Source organism: Onychostoma macrolepis, chromosome 06 (assembly GCF_012432095.1).
Source record: "Onychostoma macrolepis isolate SWU-2019 chromosome 06, ASM1243209v1, whole genome shotgun sequence".
NCBI classification, from domain to species: domain Eukaryota; kingdom Metazoa; phylum Chordata; class Actinopteri; order Cypriniformes; family Cyprinidae; genus Onychostoma; species Onychostoma macrolepis.
The window spans coordinates 17,808,693-17,820,735 of record NC_081160.1 but is presented as its reverse complement, the minus strand read 5'-3'; the positions used below and the strand labels follow the sequence as shown (position 1 = coordinate 17,820,735).

General features: G+C 37.5%; 2 protein-coding genes across 8 annotated transcripts in view; one reads left to right on the top strand and one right to left on the bottom strand.

Annotated features, from left to right (window-relative positions):
- The window catches only part of pex5la (peroxisomal biogenesis factor 5-like a), an 81,122-nt gene extending 70,313 nt beyond the window's left edge, over positions 1-10,809 (top strand). For all 4 annotated transcript variants that reach the window (XM_058778932.1, XM_058778929.1, XM_058778930.1 and 1 more), the window contains 6 exons: positions 162-305; positions 1,290-1,360; positions 4,811-5,017; positions 6,135-6,300; positions 6,897-7,054; positions 7,750-10,809. In XM_058778932.1, the coding sequence (XP_058634915.1) occupies positions 162-305; positions 1,290-1,360; positions 4,811-5,017; positions 6,135-6,300; positions 6,897-7,054; positions 7,750-7,951 (948 nt within the window). In that variant the 3' untranslated portion in view covers positions 7,952-10,809. The remainder of the gene's footprint in view (positions 1-161; positions 306-1,289; positions 1,361-4,810; positions 5,018-6,134; positions 6,301-6,896; positions 7,055-7,749) is intronic.
- Positions 10,810-10,936: 127 nt separating this feature from the next.
- The window catches only part of usp13 (ubiquitin specific peptidase 13), a 32,836-nt gene continuing 31,729 nt past the window's right edge, over positions 10,937-12,043 (bottom strand). For all 4 annotated transcript variants that reach the window (XM_058778925.1, XM_058778926.1, XM_058778927.1 and 1 more), the window contains exon 21: positions 10,937-12,043. This exon is cut by the window's right edge and continues 1,592 nt beyond it. The gene's annotated coding sequence lies outside the window, so the exon portion shown is untranslated.

Below are 12,043 nucleotides of genomic sequence, written 5' to 3'. Positions count from 1 at the left end.
TAATTTATTATTATTATTACTATTATTATTATTATTATTATTATTCAATATGTAGCACTTTCACAATTTATTTATTTTTTAATGTTTTTATTTAACCAGTGTGCAAAATCAGTGTGCAAAAATTTTGCACTACTTCATTATGTCCATTATTTCTTGCTTAGGGATACTACTTCCACACAGATAACCCTTTCAAAGACTGGCCAAATGCATTTGAAGAGGGATTACGCAAGTCCAGAGAGGGAGACCTGCCTAACGCTGTACTTCTTCTGGAAGCAGCTGTGCTGCAGGACCCTCAGGATTCGGAGGTGAGCAAGTGGGCTTATAAAACAACAACAGTCAGCCAGGTACTTTCATCAAATCAACGTCTACACAGCTTGAAAACATGTTCTGCCAATCAGACTACCGTCATACCTTTCCTACATACAGTGATAAGCAGTAGGTACGTTCTTGCCCACACTGAACATTTTACAGATCATGGCATGATTAGCCAAGGCAGGGGGTTCCATGTTCTCACTAATTTTCAGTGAGAGCTCTGTACTAGACATTGTACTTGACAGTGACTGATGGCAAACTATTAACACTCCTGTAACTGAGTAGGGTTCCCTTTTTTCCAGACGATTTAATGATGTAATAGTTCAGTTACATCCCAGAGAGGATTATCCCTCTTCTCCTGGAATTACCCCACCTCTAAATGATTGTGTATCCAAAAAAGCTGAATGTTAACAGATAATATTACAAAGCAAGTGGCGTTTCGGGGAGATTTTGCTTCTATCATAAGTACGCTATATTGTACATTGTAAGTTAAGAGCGCAGACTCAGCCAACCATGTTAAGATATTCTATTAACAAGGCTCATTAATACACTTTACGTTGTATTTACAAACTGTGGCCTTGTCACGAGAGTTTTTAAATGCAGTTTCCTCCTACACAAAGTTAACAAGCTTATCTTCTAATAATTAGTCTTACTCAGTGTTCATAACCCCACAAATGATTCATTGTGGAATCATAGCATAAATATTCAGTCACATAATTAATGATACTTTAATTTACATCCTAAACTTTAAATACTTGTCTAGTGATATACATTCAATGATTCATCATCTTCAAGAAACGGCAACACAAATCCATTCAGTTCATCACTAACATTGTGTTCTATGTCTGAGCCACAGGCCTTTGAAAATGAATCATTTCCCCCAGGTTAGCACTGTAGCTCACGCACAATAGAAGCTCCTCTCCGGAGTCAAGGTGATAACCCCAATGCTCATTGTTCAATACCTATTTTCTTTTCAGGCTTGGCTGGTGCTGGGAACCACGCAAGCAGAGAATGAGAATGAGCAGGCAGCAATTGTCTCCCTCCAGAGGTAAGGAAGTATCCCTGCATGAATCATATGCAAATGATGGTTTACACAGACCCGATTGGCTCATGAAGTTTGAGTCATCACACTTAGAATGTGACAAAAATAAAGTGTTTATGGCAAAAATAAAGCCAAAGCAGAGTTAGAATGATTACTTTGTACCAGTACTGGATGTATCGTTGATGATTGTACCATAAATGTCAAGTCAAGATTAAGGTTAAAGATATAGTTCACCCACAAATTTAAATTTGATGAAAATGTACTCACCCTCAGGCCATCCAAGATGTAGACGAGTTTGTTTCTTGATCAGAACTGATTTGGAAATTTAACATTACATCACTTGCTCACAATGGATTTTCTGCAGTGAATGGGTGCCGTCAGAATGAGAGTCCAAACTGCTGGTAAAACCATCACAATAATCCACATGTAATCCACCTGACTCCAGTCCATCAATTAATGTCTTGTGAAGTGAAAAGCTGTGTCTTTGTAATAAACTGCACATTAAGGTGTATTAACTTTAAATTGTCACTTCTAATTGTCACATAATAGTGCTTGCTCAAGTGAAAAAGTCTATCCCCTGTTGCCACTCACATAAAAATCCACTAAGAACTGTTTTGCTTATAAACAATGTTTTATCTGTGCATATTTCTCTCCTGATTCAGACAAGATGAATTTTCACTGGAGAAAGCAATATTATGGATACAGTAAGCAACGGTTTGAAGTAAAAAACATCTTAATGATGGATTTGTCTATTGCAAATCCAAATATTCCTTTAATCCCTATTCAGAACAGAAATGGTATAAGCAATATAAATAAGACCCTTCAACCTGAAGAAGGCCTTGAGTCGGACACCTCCATGTGGTTATCTGTGACACCAAATGAGACAAAACTCTCTGCTGTGCCCTCTCCTGCTTGAGATAAAGAGCTACTGTAATAACCCGGTGATCCAATTAAAATTGCATTTCATAAGCACAGAGGCCTTTGGGAGATTACATTCATTTTGGATTGAACAGCCAGCCATAATCTCATACAATGTTCCACTGAGCGACCGGGTTGAAAACTCCAATCTATGTGTGTTAATCACCAATGACACTCAAAGCTCTGTTTTGGTACCATGTATTTGTATCACTTTTGAATAGAGTGCTTTTATAATGTCTGCCTCTCTGATATTATCTAACGTAATTTAAGATGTCATTTTAAAATGGTGTATCATCTGTGGTTGGACCATACAGTTGCTGCAGATCACATCCTGTTCGTCTTAAATAGAATGCAAGAGCAGAAATAGAGTAGAACTACAATAAAACTCTTCCACATCATAATTAAATTAGGATGCAAAACTTTAAATGTCTTTTTTTTTTAAATGTCATTTGACAGCTTTAGCTGTGACAAGGAATGTAACTTCAAAGCTGCCACACAAGTTTCTTAAATATACTGTATTACCCAGAGGTGAATGAATTTAGCCAAATGCTGATAAAGTTTACATGCAAACAAAGTGACAAAGTAAAATGTAATTTATTCCTGTGATGGAAAGACTGAATTTTCAGCAGCCATGTGCAAGAAGCATTTCTAATATTATCCAATAGTACTCTTAATAATTTAATATATTATTCTAATAATATCCTCACATTTGAAAATGTTTATGCTGCTTAATATTTTTATACCATGATCCTTTTTTTCAGGATTCTTGGATGAATAGAAAGTTTAAAAGAACAGCATTTGTTTGAAATGGAATTTTTTTTTTGTAATAATGTAAATGTCTTGACTGTTACTTTTGAACAATTTAAAGGGATAGTTCACCCAAAAATGAAAAATTGATGTTTATCTGCTTACCCCAAGGGCATCCAAGATGTAGGTGACTTTATTTCTTCAGTAGAACACAAACGAAGATTTTTAACTCAAACCGTTGCAGTCTGATAGTCCTATAATGCAAGTCAATGGGCACACAATCTTTGAGAGTAAAAAAAAACATGCACACACAAATTCAAATTAAACCCTGCGGCTCGTGACGATACATTGATGTCCTAAGACACGAAACGATCGGTTTGTGCGAGACACTGAACAGTATTTTTATCATTTTTTACCTCTAATACACCACTATGTTCAACTGCCCTGAGCGCGTGCACGGCATCGCAAGCACCGGAAGTGATCTGTCGCGCGTATACGTCACTGATTGTTTACACAGTGCACAGAGATTGTGGGTATGACGGCTAATCAAAATGGTAATACTTGTGCTTATCCTGATTGTTCAAACCGACTTAATCCTAAAAGATTACATTTGCTCGCGCGAACTCATCCGGGAGTGTTGACTTTTCAAATTACGTAAACTACGCCAGAGCACATACAGATGGTGTATTAGAGGTAAAAAATTATAAAAATACTGTTCAGTTTCTCGCACAAGCCGATCATTTCGTGTCTTAAGACATCAATGTATCGTCACGAGCTGCAGGGTTTCATTTGGATTTGTCTGTGCATGTTTTTTTTACTCTCAAAGATTGTGTGCCCATTGACTTGCATTATAGGACTAACAGACTGCAACGGTTTGAGTTAAAAATCTTCGTTTGTGTTCTACTGAAGAAACAAAGTCACCTACATCTTGGATGCCCTTGGGGTAAGCAGATAAACATCAAATTTTCATTTTTGGATGAATTATCCCTTTAATGCGTCCTTGCTGAATAAATTATTAATATTAATTTCCAGTTGGATTTAAATGTGTTTAAATCTCTAACTGAAATGCGTTTAAATAAATTAACCTCAGGTTCATGTGATCATAAATGGTCAAATTACTTCCTTTTGACCTTCAGAGGTCCACAAATGCTGACTGGAATCTGCCTATAGTAGTGTGTTCCACAAAACTTACCCATAAGTAATATTGAAGTACTTTTTTTAGTACATAGTGTCGCATGTGAATTGGGACAAAGCCGGCATCTTATTTGGGCAGGAGGGTTGGGAGGGAGTGAGTACACTTTTACCTAAATCTGATTAGATCAAATCAGATTAGAGCTGATGGATGTAGCAGATAATTCATTAGCAATGTGCACTGCTTTTGTTTTAATGGACAACCAGAGAAATGTTTTTACTGACTGTCATAAAGACAACCTAGCAAAAGGCTTTTATTTGGCTTTGTTATATTTCCATTTTTATTCTTTGATGCACCCGTGTAGCCTGTGTGCAGTAATAAACAATATCCAGATGTCACCTACGCCGTGTTTTTGCTTACGCTTGTAAAACAGGGAACGCGACTTCCATCATAAACTGAGCAAATGATTTATTAGGGTTTTATGAAATATGTTTAGATGGTCTCCATGCAGACATACAAGATGACACAAGTATTCACCCATGAATTAAAACCAGCACTAATCAGGAAGCATCTGCCTCTCATTATGATGGCAGACAGCTAATTAGTGTCCATCAAAAGCAGCGGTTCTTTAGATGCTTCCCTGTTGTATGTGTGTGCAGGTGTCTGGAGCTCCACCCCAACAACCTCCAGGCCCTCATGGCCCTGGCAGTGAGCCTGACCAACACGGGCATGAGGCAGGATGCGTGTGAGGCGCTGCTAAGCTGGATAAGGCACAACCCCAAATACAAGCAACTTCTGAAGAGCCGCACACACCTGCAGGGCTCACCTGGTTCACGGAGACCCTCCTACCCTTCCGCAATGGGCTGGTATGGTTACAAATAAATCCAGTGCCATGTAAGAAATATACAGCAGCCCCAAAAATGTGATATTTAAGTAAAAATGTATACATTTCATTACTGTAGAAACAAAATATTAACAAACAAGTAGTTTGAAAACAAATTCTGCTATAGTCTATTGCTCACCAAAGTTGCCTTTATTTGACTAAGCATACAGTAATATTGTGAAATATTATTACAATTTAAAACAACCAATTTCTATTTTAATATATTTTAACATTTACTTTATTCCTGTTACTGCACAGTTGAATTTTCAACAGCCATTATTTCATTCTTTAGTGTTACACAATACTTCAGAAAACAATCTAAAATGGTAATTTCTTTTGCTTAATTACTATTAGTGCTCAATTATTAATATGATAATTATTTTATATTAATAACCTTTATTTTTTTTTATACCAACCCCCATTAACCCCTTCCCCAAACTCCACTCCATTTAAATGAAAAAAGTTAAAAAGTAAACTTTTTATTCTAAAACATCAAATAAAACAATTTTTCTACATCAAACATCGAAAAAAAATAAAAATAAAAGTCCTGCAAACCTTTATAATTGTAGAGACTTCTAACTTTTACTGTCGCGTCAAGAGGATGATGGTCATTTATTTTAACAATTTTCTCAAATTAATTTTTTTGTGATGTACCACTTCCCGGGGACACTTTCTGCACATTATTTCTAAATTGCCTAAAATAACCAGGTGTTGGTTGTTTGCACTGCGACAATCGATTGTTGTATGACATCAAAGTACCGTGAGAGCTATAGAGAGCAACACCTGGTTATTTTAGGCAATTTAGAAATCCTGTGCAGAACGTGTCCCCGGGAAGTGGCGAGTCTGGTCACCTTGCTAAAGTGACAGGTTTACAACTGCACTCCGTGTTGCAAAAATCCCTACTTTCTCCTGCATGCAGCACTTCAATCCCTCCTAAATGGAATATTTTTGGTACCAACAACTTAAATCTCTCTCTAGAGAGCCCCTTTCTCTTTTCCTTAGCTATTAAATGACACATTTTGATGATGTTGCTGCTGGTAGGGACGTCCCTGAAGGACAATGCCTCTGAGTCTCTGCGTTCTCTCCCTTTTTATCTCCAGCCCCCTGCTGCCCGAGGTGAAGGAGCTGTACCTGGAAGCTGCCCAGCTCAACTCGGACATGATCGACCCAGACCTGCAGACAGGGTTGGGAGTGCTGTATAACCTCAGCTCCGAGTTCAACAAAGCAGTGGAAGCCTTCAACGCAGCGCTATCAGTGCGGCCGGAGGTACTCGACTGACAAACTGGGGCTAAATCATACAGAGATGCTCCCTAAAGGCAGAGGGCAAAGGAGAGAGGGAGAAAAAGTCACCGGGGCTTAAAAAGTGTCTCCGAAATCTTTGAAACAGTTCATTTGAAACTTGAGGGGAGCTTTACCATTCATGAGCGCTGACTCCAGAACCCTGTGGGTCACCTTGTCGACGATTGATGCTTGCTAAGCCAAATTCTGTCCCCCTGTGTAAGACTGCATTTACACTCAATCGAAAATCCTCCCCATCTGCTTGACTTGGTAATGTCTGCTTGCCTGCTGGGGGGCTCAGAGCGTGAATACGATGAAAGATAATGGCAATGTGGAAGTGAAACTCTGATACCAGGCTCCTTGTGACATTAGGAACTAGGCAACTTCTTTGTACCTCTGTTTTATGCAGTGTCACTGTACTTAAAGGTCATATTTTATCCCTAAAAGAAAGAGAGCAGATCATATCTTAATGGTATAAAAAATCAGTCGCATGTAACTGCGTAATCTTTGAAGCGCAGAGCGATAATTATTTTGATCCGTGACACTGAGCCGGAGGGGATTCTTTTTGCCGTTGGTGTGTACAGGACTACCTGCTGTGGAATCGGCTGGGGGCGACGCTGGCTAATGGAGATCGCAGCGAGGAGGCTGTGGAGGCCTATACTAAAGCCCTGGAGCTGCAGCCCGGCTTCATCCGCTCACGTTACAACCTCGGCATCAGCTGCATTAACATGGGCGCTCACAGGTTTGTGACAAACAGTTGGGCTTGACCTGAAAATTATGGAAAATATATCCCCCAAATTTTGTTTAAATACTTTGATCCTGAGGTTCTGCTGGAATAAATGCAGCATAATAAGGAAACATTTATTCCTTAATTTATGGGTGTTTCTTCAGCTGCTGGTACTTTTGTGTCCCAGGGGTTGGTTTTTTAAAGAGGTTTTTTTGTTTGTTATGAGGGTCACATTAAATGCCTTCAAAATTTATTTGAGCTGCATTTCAAATGCATTTATGCATATTTTATTATTTTACTCTTGGCCCACACTCAGTTTTTTAATCTTTAAAATAAGAAGCTCCATTATAAAAGTATTATTAATTATGATTTAATTACGAAAATACTCGATAAGCCTGAAGCCTTATAATCATAGAGATGGTAGATGATAGATAGATAGATAGATAGATAGATAGATAGATAGATAGATAGATAGATAGATAGATAGATAGATAGATAGATGATAGATAGATAAAATGGTGGAAATGTTCACCTCATTAACTACACCTAATTGTTTTTACAAAAATAACTGAATTCTTATGTGCATATGTTCACTGTTGTAGAAGGACAATGTGTGTGTTTGGGGGGGGGGGGTATTTTCTTGAAATATTTTCCAAAAGTGGCCATATTTGTATAGAGACACCTTTTTTATTAATTTAATTATATTGCAGGGAGGCAGCCAGTAATTTCCTTACGGCTCTTAGCCTGCAGAGGAAGAGCAGGAGTCGGCAGCTTTCGCACCAGGTCATGTCTGGAAACATCTGGGCGGCCCTGCGGATAGCGCTGTCCATGCTGGACCAGCCAGAGCTCTTTCAAGCTGCTAACATAGGAGACCTGGACTTACTCATGAAAGCTTTTAACCTGGATATGTGAGCGAGGATACCCTTTAACCACGGCAAATATCCAAAGTCCTTTATGAGAAGAACTTTGTCAGAAAAGCAACCTTTGTTTCGCAGAGCACCTTTACATTCCTGAGAACTGAGTGCTGAATGATACTCTTTTACTAGATTTGCACATCAGTTTACGATTACCCTAAAGAGCACAACGCCGGGTGAAGATTGTAAGTATGCCTTAGAGAAAATATCAGCTAGACCTGCAATGTAACAGTGGGAATTGGAGGAAACCACACTTGATGAGAGGAACGCAGATGTACAAGAACAACATTGGCTTCACATTAATGACTTGATTAGACATGTACTGTACTGCGTAGACGTCATGTATCGGTTCGATTGCACTCTTTATTTGAGATGGTGGGGTTATTATAGATTTTGGTGGCACTTAGTTCAACCCTGGACACTCCTCACCTGATCTCTGCTGCATCATCCCCTTTATTTCCTGGAGCTTGCAGACCAGATTAAAAAGCCTTACTTATCTTGCATGTAAAATAAATAATTGAGATGTTATCAGTATGATATCAGATAAAAGCCATTCCTTGCCATACTTTGACCTCTTGATGTAGAAGTCTATGGTCCATCAAGGTCTTTTTGTGAAACATACCACATCTTTGAAATGTTACGCTGATTATTTCACAAAATTCGATGCAGGGAATTAGATATACTGCCCCTTTTGCCACAGTTATCAGCCTGGGATTGACAGGAAAACAAGAAACTGCCCTAAATATAAGCCAAACTATTTGTGAGCTTCACAGTTTTATACCCTAATATTGTCCTTGTTTCTGATATTACTTGTTATGGTGCATCTCCAGCTTGCATGATGTTTTAGTTTGCTCATCAGTGTGAACACGCAAGTGCTTAGTGTTGCATATGCGCTTCAAGAAAAATCCTACGTTTTAAAACGCTATGCAAAACCTATAGATTTTTTTCTTCATGCAGCCGGAAGCAGAAGAAAAGCCTAAAGCAACAGAAAGCTGTACTTGCTTTGTCACTTTCTGTATTTTAAAGTGTAAACTGGTAGGTAGAAGGTAGAAGATCTGGTAATCCTGTGTAGATGGTTTATTGTATTTTAAGGCTATGTCTACATTAATCCAGATACATTTGAAAATGCGTCTTTTTCTTAACATTTTGTCCTTGCGTCCCCATTGAGATGCTGTTTTTGTTCTGTGATTCTGACGATAGTCGATACATTTAAAAATGCCACATAAACGTTTTCGCATGGCAATGTGAAATGTGAAAATGGACACATTCGTAAATGATATTTGACATGTTTAGTCATGTGACACGTTGTAGCTATAGATATGATTATATCAACATATGCCAGCTATGTGCTATTCACCTGCACATTAAAGATATTACAATCTTTACATTACATTACTGCAAGGAAAAAAAAATTTACTCGCAATTGCTGTCCTGCAGCAAATCATGAGGACAGTTGTGACACTATACATGGAATAGCAATTGAATGCAACCTGGACACACCATTTAGTGGTGAAATATTTTGCTAAGAAAATGATTGTGCAAGAAGAATAGTGTGAGAACTTTATATGGGGTCTCTCGGATTCATCTCAGTGAGCTGAAACATATCAGCTCAATTATGCATGCATATTAAGATTATTTAAAGGGATAGTTCTTCCCAAAATGAAAAATTCTGTTAACATTTACTCACCCTCATGTTGTTCCAAACCTATTTGAGCTTCTTTCTTCTGTTGAACACAAAAGATTATATTTTAAAGAATGTTTGTAACCAAACAGCTGCCGGTAGCCATTGACTTCCACAGTATTTTTTTCCCACACTATGTAAGCCAATGGCTACCGTCAATCGTTTGGTTACATTCCTCAGTGTTCATCACTTTTTCCAGTTTTTTTCAAGGTTGGACGTGAAACTATTGGAAAATGCCAGAGTGTAACAAAAAGCCATTTTCAAATGTGTCTGGATTCATTTAGACGCAGCCTAAGCAATGGTTCCTATTTAAAAAGGCTCCCTAACCCAGCTGAGCTTTTATTTGTAGTGTCATATATTTTCATTATTCCCACCTAGTGAAAGTATATCAATGAAAAAGCATGCAAAGCTATTCAAGCACCCATTATAAAGTGTTATTAATTTATTAATTTTGACTATATTTCTTTAATTACTGCTCTATGTATTTATTTTATTATTCTGTATCCGAATCTGTTTGGAAAGTCCTGTAAATGCTCATCGATACAGTTAGAACAGGCTTGTGCTTTGTAGCTGAATGTTACAGTAGATACTGTAGATTCTCTCATGCCTGAGGCCAAACCTCCCCTTTTCTAGAACTTTGTACAATCTCAGGTGTGATTGTCTAGATGAATTCATGCTCCAGAAGTACTCCTGATGTATGATCGCATGCCGAATATACTTATTTTTGAATGCTGTAGATTTATTTATATGCATGACCTTGACATGCCTATTTTAATCTATACCCTTCATTTCTATGACTTATATATATCACTGTAATCACAATATTTTGCATTTCAAAGTATATATTGATCTGAAGAATATGGCATATTAACTGTAAAATATCTACAAACGAGCAGTTTTTGCAATGCAGTGAGTAATCTTAAAAGACCTTCTTTATAGTCACTTATATTACTATTGCAATAGCCAGATTTACTAAAGCCTTTAGAGTTAGAGACTCAAATGTATGTTATGCATCATTCAGAGCTGTGTTTCTGAATTTGTACCTGCAAACTTTCTGAATGTTTGCCATAGGCTTTATTAACTCTGGCCCAATATTTAAAAGATAGATGCATATATAAAAAGTTATCTTTTAAAATAAAATATTGGAATAGAGTTTGTATGCCTGGTTGTTGCTGTTGATCACAAATTGCTGCCATGAGCACATTTAGCTGTTGTTTTTTTTAGGGGCTCAAAACAAATGGTTCCACGGTTGAAATCTCCCGTTTCCAATCTGGCATAACCAAACTGAAAATGGCACAGAGAAACAATTGTGGATTTTATTGAACAATCCAAACATTATGAGTCACAAGTATGTTTGAACAGATTTTCGAATGAGGATTCCCACATTTGCCATGTTTGTGTTTCTAAACAATATATGGATCAGAAAATCCATTAAAAAAAAAAAAAACTTATAACAAACAAGTGGGCAAGTTTGTAAAGTAGCTACAGAATTGGCACACTTTTTGCAAAAAGAAAAAAAGATAAACAATAAAAACGTACCACTTGGCCTTCAGTTCCATGAAAAACAGAACCCGCTAAAGATCAATAATATATTGCAAAATGTCAACTGACTAACCTCTGGTTTTTAGTGCACATACTGAAAAAATAAATCAAGGCATGTTTGAGAAAGGTGGGTTAAAAGCATCCACTTTCACACCCAAAAAGAGAGCAGAAAGAAAGGAGACAGAAAGAGAAGCAGGAGGAAATGGGTATGAATATTCATTCAAAGTAAGAAAGAGAAGGAGAGAAAGAGAACCTCAGATGGATAAGACCAAAGACTATAGAATAATCTTAAAGAGACTTTGATAAAACACATGCACAACACAAGGAAAAGAAACAAAGACACTGAACTCCCAACATAAAAGGTAGTGCACAACAGAAATAAACATGACAGTGTACAATCCACAACAGAATGTGCAACATCCAGTTGAAATAAATCGAGATGAACAGGCCCCACCTCAGCCTGAGTGAGATCATGTCGTAAAGCAATGAATATTACATTTTAATTCAGCACTAACCTTCAGGATACTTGCCAAGAACACATTTGGGTTTTGTTTGTTAACGACACACTTTTTCAACAAATAAATGAAATGTCTAAGGTTTGAAATTGGTAAAGGGTGATGGAGGCGGAGCCAAGTTTGTCAGATATGTCGTAAAGCTTGAGAGCTTGAGATTTGGTAACACTGAGCACCAATACATACATGTATCTGAGATAGTTCTATGTATGACACTGCATATAATTCAGCTTTATATGCAGTATGTCATCACAAATTGCTTAGGTAAGGGATAAAAACAGTTATACATTCTTTGAGACTGGAAGTCAATGAAACGGAACGATTTCAAAGACATCCCAGTCTTTAAACGGCTTTA